This window comes from Spermophilus citellus (assembly GCF_964194105.1).
Source record: "Spermophilus citellus genome assembly, chromosome: 7".
Classification (NCBI taxonomy): domain Eukaryota; kingdom Metazoa; phylum Chordata; class Mammalia; order Rodentia; family Sciuridae; genus Spermophilus; species Spermophilus citellus.
The window spans coordinates 118,965,093-118,978,728 of NC_138188.1; the positions used below are offsets into that span (position 1 = coordinate 118,965,093).

Consider the following 13,636-nt stretch of genomic DNA (forward strand, 5'->3'; position numbering starts at 1 on the left):
ACTGCCAAATCAGAACACATGACTTTACATCACTATTGGTTAACTCTCCACCAAGTATCAGTAACCTAGTAATTGTCAATCTGAGGATCCAAATGTCAATCTTGCCTTAGCCAGTGGTAGTGATACAGTGAAAAGAGTACACTTAGGAAACCTGGGTTCTGGACCCAGTTCAGCTCCAACCTCTTGGGTAACCTCAGGAAAGCCTCTCCCTGCCATCTCAGTGTATGTCTTCACATCTGGCAAAGGGAAGAACTAAACTGGACAACTTTCACGCTCTTTTTCTGGTTCAACTACTCAAAGACTTCACAATTAGCACAGGAACAATGGCCCAAGCATGAAAGTATAAAGAAAATAAGCTCAGCTGTCAGCTCCATCATGGGGACTCCCATCATTTATGTTGTATCAACATTTTGTTATAAGTACTGTGCCAATCCCATAGTAGCAGTGATCTATAACTATTTCTTCTCCGTGGAATGGATTAATAACCTCAGGGTAGCAGAAAGCATAGCAAGTTCTGGTAAACTAAATTCTAGCCTTGGACTCCTTTTTAATAAAATTTCTCTTGCCTCTCCTGGTCTATCTTTAAAAGCTTAGACAGAATAAGGTGAGCAAAGCTGGAAACAGAGGCCTAATTTTTATCATATAGAAGTGTACAAGGTAATTTGTAGGAATGGTTTATGAAAAGGATCACCATTTTGAAATTAATTTCAAGGAGGAATCATAGAATAATAAAACAATGGAATTAAAAAGGACATGGCCCAACCAAGAAGAGTCCTTGAAAATCAACTCAGAGTTCTAGATACTCTTTTACTACCTCCATCATACTTTAATAAGCTACTTTATTTTGGATATTCCACCAGTCAGTGAAATGGCGCCAATACCTGTTCTATGTACCTCAGAGAGCTACAGGAAAATTCTCTTCTGAAAATTAAAAGAATGAAATGAAAGTGCTCAAGAAATTAGACAGGATCGTATCAATATAAAGGGATTCAACTGAAAGCATCATCTTCACCTGGGACCTGATAAATTCACTTTTCAAAAATCTAACACAATATTTTTTAAAAGGTATTTCAGAGATTTAAAAAAAAAAATTCAATTCTAGCTAGGTGTGGTGACACAGTCTACACTCCCAGAGACTCAGAAGGCTAAGACAGGAGGATTGCAAGCTCAAGGCCAACCTTGGAAGCTTAGCAAGGACCTCAGCAACTTAGTGAGACCCTGTCTTAAAATAAAAAATAAAAAGACTAAAGAACGTAGCTCAGTGGTAAAGTGTCCTGGGTCCAACAGTCATTACAAAAAAGAAAAGAATAAAGAAAATTGTCCATCCTAGGCCATAAGACAACTCCAAGTTTACAAACTTGCAAACATTACAAATCACTCTAGATTAGTATCTATTATAATGATGTAGTTTTTAAAAATCTCCAAAATTCAATCAACCAAACTATTAAAAGAAACAGTAAAAAAGAGTGGGAAGAGAGAGAGTAATTGAGATTCTAATTCCTAGAGTGATTGAAGTATAGGAAAACTCACAAAATTTGCTATCTACCAAGAACAAAAGAAGAAATATATACTGTTATACCATCAAAAGTTTAATAAGACTTTGGTTTTGTTTTGTCTTGTTGCTTTTATGTTGCTGTTCTTTAAAAGCAAAGAAAGAACCCAGATTTCAGGATAAATCATATTATATGGTGGTGCAGAAGAATATTGTTCTTTAAAGAATATGCATGTTTTCCTCATCAGTACAGAATAGAGGAATTGATGGAACAAAATCATAAATACAAACCAAAATAATTTCACAGAAAATGATACTGACAACTGACACTATAAAATCTGTAAGAAGATAAAACAAAAAAAGCCACAGATACAGACAGACAGGTAAGTGGACAAGCTTATAGTATTAGACACAGAAAGGCATTTGGAAATGTTGAAGCATTTGAAGACAGCTGAGAAAACACAAATCTTTACAAAAATTAATGAAAAGTAGGAGAACAATGGAAATAAAATAAAAGAACCTAAGGTATAAAGAGCTACTAACTGGGAAAAAGCATACCCCACTTTTAAGTGTACCAAAGCCCTTTAGAAAAAGGTTATTAGCAGAATATCTTATAAAATAAAATTACAACATATAGGTATCACATAAATATAAGTTGATGTGGAAAATGTGGGTACTTTTATACTTTCACAGTTAGAATTTAAGAAGGAGAAAGCAGACCCCAGAGGTTACAGGCATAATATCAAGGCAAGAAATGTAATTGTTACTGTGAAGGGAGCAATGGTTAATCAACTGCTGGACTGCAAAGCTCCAAGAAAGGACAGAGTAAGATAAATGGAAATGCAAGTTGTAGGTTGAAGCTGCTCACAGGAAGACACAGATCACAGCTCCATTTCAAGAATTTACCAGCCGCGAATGACAGAGACATCACCTCCCTTCATTAAGTTTCCATTTCTTTATGGGAAAAACAGGCTTCGTAGGGTTAGGATGAAAAGGCAATAACATAATCGTGGAAGAGCCTAGTGCCTAGTATATACTACATGTTATAAAGGTGACAGAATAAAAGTAGGTGCGATAACAAAAGTCAAAGAAATGTGACAGTCACTGCAAGACATGGTATTCAGAATAAAGTCTAAAGGAGCATGGTATGTGTCTCTCATCTTCTTATCTCATATATGTGTATGTATTGGCCTACTTAATACAGAACCTGCAGTGCATAGCCTAACTCTCAGGCATGACATCAACTATCATACCTGCTAAAATTTCTTCACATTGCCTCCAACTTACTCTTTAACTGACCATGTCTGTATTCCTATTAGAAGGAAGTCCTTTTGAGTTATCTCCAAAGTTAGGAGACAAAGTAGCAATGTCAAGGAGTAATTAGAATAGGAAAATGTTGAGAAAACAAATGAGGAAGCCAACACATGGCTCCTCCTGTCCCCGTGAGAGCAATCCTCTTCCAGATCCCATTTCCAAGCCCCACAATCACTAAAGAATGATGAGTCAAAGAAAACCAATTCCACTAAGACCCTGATTAGTTGCAAAAAAAAATGCAGTCTCCTTCAAGGGCAATAAAACTTCAAGCACTGGTATGGAGAACAGAAGAGTGCTGTGGGCTTCATTTGCTGTTTTTCCAGAGCAAGTCTCTAAAGGTCTGGTCACCTTTTCTGGGGAAAGGACATCCAAAGATCCATAGCCACAGCTTCAGCCAAGCTGATGTATGACCCTCCCTACACTCTTCCTAGGCATTTGGCCACCTCACACAAGCTAGACGTCTAGACATCTCAACCCGGCTTCTAGCATCAGTCCTAAAACACTAACAGACTAGCAAAGTATTTACTGGGAGTCGGAGAGAAATAGGAAGAAAAGAGAAAGACTAAACATTAACACAGAACATGGAAAAGTCTTGGGAAGTATTTCTAAACCAAACATGCCAAAATGTTATCCAAGAAGTAATGGAAAAAATCATAGAAAGGCTAAGATAATCTTTTTAAAAGGTGAGATGGGGTAGAAAATAGGGACAGAGCAGCTGACTCTCCTTCCACCACCTCTTCTTTCTCAGTTTCTAGAAACACAGCATTCTTCTGTGTATTAGTTATAAATTATGGTTTCATAGGTTTGAATGAGCTGCTGATAATGACTGGCAAAAATATGGTACTACTTCAACCAAGAAGTACAGCAGCATTTGCACACACATGTGGTGCTCACTTCAGGCAGACCTTCACACCCCACTCAGTGTAAACTGAAGGTATGATTATTAAAAACCCCTGAATCTAAGGCTTCAGTCAGAATTGCCTGTGAGCTTTAGCAAGTGAAAACCTCCCAGAGCTCTGAAGACAACTTCATCCTCCAGCAGCCTAAGGCAGCAGAAAGAGCCGAAAAAGGGAAAATTATTCCAGGCACTCAATTAGATTCACTTCATATGGGTTTCTCAGACTATTGCTTAGCAACAATTTGGAGCAAATGATCAATGGTGATGGGAACCATTAGATGGTGGACACATACCCACGAGACAGTGGGCTGAGATAGAGGATAAGGTAGCACAAGGACACTAAGCTTTGAATAAAGAAGCCATATTTGAATAAAGAAGCCATATCCATATACATATAACCCTTGTGAGGGCTTATTCTCTTTGTTTCTAAAAAAGGAATTGAGCCAGGTAATTACTGGAGGCTCATTAACCTTTGATAGTCCAAAAACTATGCTAAATACATTGTGAATTAATTTACAAGCCACCTTTTGGCCACACAACAATATACTATAAATCACTTCCATTATACTGAATTTTCCCATGGTGGACACTGAAATCTGAAATGCCAGCACTTACCCTCACCTCCAGGTTGCTTGTATGGGTTGTACTTGGGTTTTGGAGCCACTACCGGTGCAAACTTCTTGGGTGGCTGTTGTGTAGACACTGAAATACTGGGGGTCCCAAAAGAATGGGTGGTCTCCATCCGTGCAGGCACATGGCCAAGGGGCTCACCAGTGCTTTTGGGTGGCAGCCAAGATGGATGAGACATTATTGGAATCTGTAATAAAAAAGAAATAAACACAGTTTTTAGAGAAGCATGAAAGTGAAGGTGGCATACCTCACTTCACGGTTATTTCACTTAATCCATGCCTAAGGACTTTAAATAAAGCTCTCTGGAAAAAAAAATAAGAAAGAAATAAGAAAGGAGAAGGAGTATGGAAAAAAGGAAAAACATGGGAGGAAGAGATATCATCAGAAAGAGGAGAAGGAGAGTAGAAGGGGGAGAAAGGGTGGGAGAAAAGGAGAACAAGAAGACAGTCCCTCATGCTTGAATATCTCCTCTCCAGTAATTATTTATTTCAGTAACCCATACTCTTGGAAAAAGTAGATATGAAAAAAAAAAAAGGTTCCTAACACGAAGAAGTTTCTTTGTAGGAAATTGGGGGGAAAGTTTCAAATTGTATAAATAATTTATTAAAGCAATTATTATACCAATTAAATTGTGATACCTAAATGAGGCAATGTTACCTAAGTGTGGTTTTAAAATGTGTGGCTGGGAGGCAGAAAAAGATAAGATCCTCCTTGCCTGGAGCACAGCCAGCAAGACCTCACCGAGGACAGCCACCCAGCTGGGCCCTGAATGCTGACCAGAGGCTGAGCCTGAACAATGGCAGGAAAGTCACACAGGCAGAAAAATACCAGCACTTGGTTTCATGTGACTGGAGGGGAAAGAAAAGAAAGTAACTAGCAGAACCAAAACATATGATAGAACCAAAGTGAGAAGAGATTACGTTTATCCTTCAGGCATTAAGGAAACAATAAAAGCTTATTTTGGGAAGATGGGCATGACAGATGTCTGACAGAACCCCCTCCAAGAGCAGTTCTGCTTCCTACCAAGAACTACTAGAGATGGCGAGGCAGGGGACACTGGTTGCCACAATGCCTGGAACAATTAATGGCATTTAGTAGCAAACAAATAGAATATTCCCCATCTATAATGCATAGGTCAGCCCTGAACAACAAAGAGATGTCCATTAAGAGCTACGCTCAGCAGACACTATGTTGGAAATTAAGGAAAAAACCTAACTTTATGTGGGGAACAACCAGCCCAGCCTGGATATTGCTCTGATCATATTACATACACTATATGAAAAAGGGAAATCGAAGTCTCCTCTGCCAGGATAAGCCAACCACTCCTCCATGCAGCCTGCCAAGGAGAGCTCTCCAAGACTGATTACAAGAGCTCTCTAGCATGGGAGGCCCGGAAGGTAACATGTACCCACTCCCAGCCCTAACCCACCTAGTAATTCATTAATTGAACTGAATTAATTAAGAGGACTACATGATTACCTCCAGATGTCTGTAAAGAGAAAGAGCAAAGAAAATGCAGGAAGAAAAAAAGGCCTCAGCACATGACATAACAGTAGAGAAATAGGGTAGAGGAGGAGAGTTGAGACACAGTGAAGCCCTAGAATTGACATCAGTGCACATGGAGGATGACCGGCATGACTCTGAACCCTCTCCAAGGCACCTCCATTACTGAAAAACTAAGATTTAAAAGATCTTCTCTGTCAACCAGTGAAACAATATTAAAGTATTAAAGTATTGTATGCTGTTAACTGCTATTCAAAATGGGGGGAAAGGAATGCTTCCGTTCCCGTAGAAGGTCACTGAAAATTATATGACCTTCTTACCAGGAGGAAAACACCTGGAGGTAGAATTTTGCCAGGAGAGTAGGATAACATGATCCAATAAGGAATACTCTGATTGGGAATCATGACACATGTCATTGAAGCCAGTGACCACAACTGGTCTTTTCCTCTGGTACAGAGCCTTTCTTTTCTTTTTCTATATTTCTTTATGTGCATGTATATATGCATACTTAAAAAACTTCAAGTTCCTTGAAAGCCAGGAACCATATATTTTATACAATTACTAAACCACCATTAAGGTGTAATACAAAACCAATATAGAGAAACGACCAATAAATGTCAGTTACACTCTAGAAATCTGCACATTTGGAATCATTTGAGCAAAGCAAAATTAAGTACTAAATCAAGCCCATGTGTCAAGGTTGAGAAACACTGTGTGTGTGTGTGTGTGTGTGTGTGTGTGTGTGTATGCACACGCCTGCGTATTCATGCATTAGGGATTGAGCCCAGGGCCTTGTACATTCTAGGCAAGTTCTCTACCACTGTATATCCCCCACCCCAAGGAATACCAGGGGTATTTTTTGTTTGTTTTTAACCAAGTGTCAGTCTTCTACCAAATGGGGACAAAAGTAACTATTTTGCTTGCAACATCTCTAATGAGAATGTAAGTGAAGAGTAAATGGGATCAAAAAATGTTCAAGTTTTTTTTTTTTTTTTTAAAGAGAGAGTGAGAGAGGGGAGAGAGAGAGAGAATTTTTAATATTTATTTTTCAGTTCTCGGCCGACACAACATCTTTGTTGGTATGTGGTGCTGAGGATCGAACCCGGGCCGCACGCATGCCAGGCGAGCGCGCTACCGCTTGAGCCACATCCCCAGCCCAATGTTCAAGTTTTAATGCACCATAATTCTGTAGTATATATTTTAATTGTACACTTTTAAAAATAGGTTAATATCATACTTATAACTTCTCTGTAAAACAAAGATGCACATATCCAGAGCAATCCTATGTTACCTATTGAATGTGTCACACTGTCCTTTCAGATATACTATAGACAAAAAGAAACAGCAGCTTCCAAGAGAATATATTTTTAAAAAGAAGGTAAACCTTAAGAATCAGTATGCAAACCATTACCTCCATAGTTGCTTCAATTGGCCCAGCACCAAGAATTACACTGGCACTGCCTTCTTTGAGGAGGCACTTGAGGCTCCACCTCTGCCTCAGATGTTTGCAGATGCCCTTTACAGCATCTTCTCTTGCCATTCTCCTCCACATCAACAGTGAGCCAGAGACACAAGTCCCAAATGTTGTAATAAACTTTCATGACACTGAACACTTGTTCCAGCCCTTAAGCAGAATATTAGCAATGTTGTCTCCCTCTCTTTACTTTGCTCCAGTTCAAATATCTCTGACTCTGTGATTATTTCCCTAACTTGCCCCAATAGGAATAGCTTAATCCCTTTTCTGTGCTCTTCTAGTACTTTGGGGGTTTTGTTTGTTTGTTTTGTTTTTTTTAACTTATAATAGTCCACAAGGAAGCAATTTATTTACCAGCCTATCTTCCCCAATTAGCTGGAAACTCTTGCATAGTCGCACTACACCAGCACAATGCTTGGCCAACAAGCCACTATAAGAATATCTTATGCAGAAGAGACTGAACGAATGAATACAGTTCTCCCTCAGTCACATATACCTGTCTAGAATTTCTAGCTCTCTGCCATAGGGGATACAATCATCTCACTTCTGTATCTCTGGATTTGGTGGTGTAATGGACCATGTTGTTAGATTTCCAGATATTGAACCATCTTTGCATTCCTAGAATAAATCCTTCAAAGTCACATTTTTGGTGTTTTGAAACACTAATGAATTAACTATGTGTTTAGAATTGTTGTACATATACTTATAAGAAGATCATTTTGTAGTATTTTTATCTCTGTTCATTTTACTTTTTTATTAGGTTTTGATATGGGGGTTCAATAAACTATTCTAGACAATGGAATAGGATAATAATGACCTTGGAATTACCTGATCTTTAAAGGTTCATCAAGATTCAGTGTACAGTCATTTAAATATGAGAATATGACATCTTTTTAATAACAAATAATAATCATGTTTCTAATAACTTCTACAATGGCAGCAGTCTTTTACTTCTTCTAAGGTGATTTTTCAGTCTTAGTTTTCAGGAAATTCATCCATTTCCTGAAACAAGCTACCTCTCAGTTAAAAATGATTTCTCCTTGACTACACATCATTTAGCTGCAAAGAATTACTTCCTCCATGTCCTTAAAGACATAAGCCACCCACTGTGTCCTTCATTTCATATGTGTGCCATGTTTCTACAGGTGGACAGTGCCTGGCACCCTTCTGTTACATATTCATCATATGGTACTCTGCCTGATTGTGCGCCTGCATCCCCAAGTGAATTCTAGAATCCTTGACAGCAAAGGTGATTATTGTTTGCAATCCTAGAGTCTAGTACATGATAGGTACTCAATAAAAATAATCTACTAATTTGCTAAAGGAATGAGTTTATATGTTTATCAGTGGAGCTCCAGATGAATCAAAATTTCACCCTTTACTTGAGTGACTTAACGTCTGTCTGAGGAAGATATATTTGTATGTGTGTAAGGAATGAGAAAAAGAGTATCATAGAAAACATATATGCTGATGTTTGTTACAGGAGCTAGCACAGGCATGGCAGAGGTAATCCTTAGCCAGAACTTCTAAAACAGAGGATCTGAAAGGTAACTGGAGCAACAAGAACAATGACTGGCAATAACTATACAGGAACAAAGCAAGGCATGTCTGAGGGTCAGGGACAGATCAGCTGTCCTGAAAAGAAGAAGGTAGGGAAAGAATAGTTAGGGAATGGTCTGAAAGAGAAAATTAGTTTCTTTATAAAGGTCTCATGTAAATACATATGCAGCTAGAACTTTTAACTTTGAACAGGAATCTAATGAGAGTGAAAACCGCATGTAAAAAAAAAAAAATAGTCCACATGGGATGGACTCACGGAAGTTAATAAATACAGCCATATAGATGCAGAGTTCCTCTGGCCCCAGTTCTAATCTCAGCTATTCCAGAGTGATGTTTAATAAGGGAAGACACTCATGAGCAAATTGGTCATCTATAAAGTTCCAAACAACTGATATTCTACAGTATTTTTCTTCTCTGAAGTCTTTATGTGGCCCTTCCATTTGATAAATTGATTTAGAGAAACTTGAAAAGTTTAACGAATGGATGAACAAGCACATCAATTGGGGCTACTCAGCAACTCAGAGAGACCCAAGGTGAACACAACAAAAAACAGAGGTAAGAGCTGGTTTTGATAGACCAAAACTTACCCTGCTCTTACTTCCTCTGGTTCTAGATGGGTTTCACTCTAGGCTTATAATCATCACGAAAGCAAGAAGTGAAAGGGAAGATCCCCATAGAGGATCTAAATATATACAACCCCATCATAAGAGAGGAAAACAAGAGCAATGGCCCTCCTCCAATCAAGATGCCTTCTGTGAAGGGAGGCTCAGAGCCGTGGCACCCTGAGCACCAATTTTCCAGATAATGTGCTAATGAAAGGCAATTAATAATTTTTGCTTATTACCTTTTCTCTGTGGCTCCTCTGTCATGACCTTCTAATTATCCAGGAGGCACACAAAAGCCACACATTGACAACAAACAGCAACTATGCATTTAAGATTTGCTTTTTGTGACGTGATTGTCTAATGGCCACTCAGTCATCCCACCACCATATGAGGTAGCATTATGATTATCCACATTTAGCAAGGCAAGAAAGCAAAGCTGGGGGCTGGAGATGTTGCTAAGTAGTAATGCTTGCCTAGCATGCAGAAGGCTTTGGGTTTAATCCCCAGTACCACATGCATGTGCATGGGCACACGTACACACACACACACACACACACACACAAAATAAGGTTGGAAGGCTGTAAGTGGTTAAATGACTTGATCAAGGAAACAATTAATAAATTGCAACTAACATTTAAACACAGATTTTTTTTTACCCCAAATCCACGGTCTCTAGCAGCAGCAGATTTGCTTTATTATCTCCACTTCTACTGCTTGGATTCTACTAGCTGTGATGTGTTCCATGCTCCGTTTCCTCAAACCTAACCACAGTGAGCCACACTTTAACAAACTGATGAAGCCAATAGTCAATAGACCCAATTCATCAAGGCACCACAGAATGAGAATGACTAAAAAATGCCATAGGATGACCATGCCCTTCTCTATGGGCAGGAAAACTTAGGGTCACAGGTAAAATGACAGTTAATACTAGCAAAGCCATTATGCCTCTCTAAAGGTGTCATGTGATGCCAGCTTGCTATCTGTCATTCACAAAAGCAGAACTAACTAGTGTTTGGTCATATTGTTTTTTCTCTTTTTCCTCCCAAGTCAATATTCTACTCTATAAGCATTTATATAGGCCACCAAAATTTAAAAAGCACAAACCATTATATGGTGTAACATCACTTTTAAAAGCTGCACACTAAATTCATATAAGATCTGTACACATATATTATTTATTAATTTATGTGCCAAGGAATGAACCCAAGGCCTTGTGCATGGTAGGCAAGCACTGTTACCACTGAGCTACATCCCCAGATTCTTTATGAATACATTCCGATTCAAGGATACAGAATGATTGACTTAAAGCATTTATATTAATCTCTAAATGAAATACATTAGTCTCTAGATCTTCCTTGGTGACCAACTCAAGGTCTGGCTCTTGGTCAGTATTGGCTGAACAAATCAATGGTATTGAGGGAAGAAGCTAAAATTAACACCACCATTTTGGCAGCAGAAGAACTGGAAGGGTGAGGAGCTGCGACTTAAACACAGGAGCAGCTGAGGGCAGATTTAACAATCATGTCCCTCAGCCACATTTTCTTCATTTAAACAAGCAGTAGTTATATTTTAAATAACACTTTTCTAAATCTTTGAAAGTTTCTCTTTAACTTTTCTCTGTATATAAAAGTCAATAGCTTCCTGGGTTTTCAAAACTGCTTTCTTAATCATCTATTAAAATAGGACAATGTGCCTTCTTCTCTGGGGTACATCCTTATCTACCTACTGGTATTGGCTGGAGGATGCAGCAGCTCCAGAATTCAGAACCATCTTCCAGTCTTAGCTCAGCCATGAGCATACAATACAACTTCTACTCCGAGATGTGGTGTATCCTTCTCTAGAAATGTGGTGATTAGGTTACATGAACACTAATGGACAAACCTGCTCACAAGCTTTTACAACTGTATGAAAGATTCTGACTTTAGAACTAGCTAATAATATCAAGCAAAAGTCTGGCCTGGAGATTTCTAATCATGTATAATTCTTTTAGCTCATCAGTGAGGAAGAAGGACTCTTTTTTCTTTTTCTTTTTTCTTTTTGTGTCACCCGTTTCCCTGACTCTTCAACCCTCCCCACTGTGGGAGGGAGTCTCGGATGGATCTCAGAGATTACCAAGGTATCAATCAAGATTTATTATTCACAAGTAAATAAGCACTTTAGGCAAACCTTTTTCCAAATGGCGTAGGTAAGTCCCTACCAGTGTAATTACGAAGCAGATATGCTGTGGCATGTGATGGAAGCGTGGGAAGATAGTGCTGAAGAATAAGGCAAGCTGAAAATTACACACAATTGTTAGTTGAACAGCAAATCTAATCACCCTTCTTCTGAAGCATTGGGTCAGATAGAGCCGGAAGGGCAAAGCAGGACCTGCCATGGGCTGAAAATGTCAATGTATTCACTCAACTTCTCTTTACAGACAGCTTTGGCCCAACACTGGCTAAATGCCCCACTCTCTGCATGGACAGCTGGCATTGCTCAGAAGGGGTAATGAGAGAACAACTCTAAGAAATGCCAAACCTTTATATAGGCTCTGAGAGACACTCGGAAAACTGGAAACAGCACTAGACTTAGATACAGAGGGCTTGGGTGTAATTTCTTGCTCAATCACTTATGGGCTCAATGACTTTAGTTCCCAGACCTCCTTGAACCTCAGTGCCTTTCCCCATCTGTAAACTAAAGATTAGATACCTGCTACCATTCCTTCCAACTCCTGTGTTCCATAATTCTCCCACAAATCCATAAACTAAGTAGGCTGAGGTTCCTTATCAAGCAATGTTTTAGCTCCTAAGAGAGGAGTGTGGAAAGAAGGGAGAGCAGGAATCGACACATTTGACCTGTCTTGCACAGTTAGTACCCACAGAAATGAATTCTAACAATGTAATCCCTGTTCCTGGCAACACTGTGGGTGACAAGAACAGACCAAATACATTGGATGATCCCTAAAGAACCAAAAAGCAGCAGAGAGAAGTTCCAGTCCAGACAAGTAGTTGTCTTCGATAAAAAAGTTCGATAGAATGGAGACATGCCCCTACACTGCACTTTCACTTCAGATTCACAATGTCACTGCAGAAGGAAACAATCAACCCTGACAGGGAAAAAATAGCACTGGAAGACCAGGACTCTCCAGAGAAGGCTAAGGAGAGAGTGGAACCAATACTCACTAACTGGCCTTTTGTTTGCCACAATTTCTATTAGTCATGGAAAAAACCAGACATGGTTGACAAGCGCCCAGATAGGTTATTCAGGAGGCAAAAGGTCACTGAGAGTCCCAGTGAGGAGAAACCTTAGGAACTGATACATTTCTTGTACTTTGAGGGCCATGTTCAAAATAACATGCAGAGAAGCTTACCGAATGTATCAGAGCAGTGAAAACACATCAGAGACTGCATTCAAACTCAGTTTTTCTGCCTACCAGTAGCTTTTGCAGTGGGTGAGTTTTCCTAAGCAAGTAAAAACACTCCTTGTGGCTGGATGGACAGGATGAAGTAGATGGAAGGCATTGAAATGGACTGAGGAGTAAAGAACCTGTCAAAAGAGTCAAGCACCCTTGCCACTGAAAATCAGAATGGAAGATGGGTGACCCCAGCCTTATATCTTATGGCAACTGTTCTACTGGCCAAGTGAGCAAAAAACATTCACTCTCTCTGGATCTCAATTTCCCCAGCTCTAAAGTAATAAACAATTAGCAAGATGATCTCCAAAATCTCCTCCCATGACTATAATTTATGTTCTGTAATGGTATGACTTCTCTCCAGTGCCCTGAATGGGCAGGGGGAGCTCTTGGGCTGGGGTTGTGGCTCAGTGGTAAAGCACTTACCTAGCACATGTGAGGCACTGGGTTTGATCCCCAGCACCACATTAAAAAAAAATTAAAAAAATAAAGGTATTGTGTCCATCTACAACTAAAATTAAAAAAAAAAAAAAGCACTCTTAAGGACGTTTCTCAATTCTCTAATTCTAGCAACAGACTGCTTTTCTGTACAAGGCCAGGAGAGAGAGGCAAACAATGGCATAAGCTCTTCTGAGCTCAGTAAATCTACTTCTGAAAGTGGAAATCTGGATTTATAAAGATGGCATGCTGGCTGCCTAACACATAAAGGTTTTGCCCCTCCAAAAGAATGAGAAAGTGATGATGGGAAAAATCAACAATCTAATCTCTG

General features: G+C 39.2%; 1 protein-coding gene across 9 annotated transcripts in view; it reads right to left on the reverse strand.

The window, feature by feature from the left end:
- The window catches only part of LPP (LIM domain containing preferred translocation partner in lipoma), a 654,410-nt gene that overhangs the window by 425,190 nt on the left and 215,584 nt on the right, over positions 1–13,636 (reverse strand). For 8 of the 9 annotated variants that reach the window (XM_081302853.1, XM_081302852.1, XM_081302849.1 and 5 more), the window contains one exon: positions 4,320–4,521. In XM_081302853.1, coding sequence (XP_081158979.1) covers positions 4,320–4,512 — 193 coding nt within the window. In that variant the 5' untranslated portion in view covers positions 4,513–4,521. The remainder of the gene's footprint in view (positions 1–4,319; positions 4,522–13,636) is intronic. The other variant, XM_081302848.1, reaches the window with a different exon arrangement.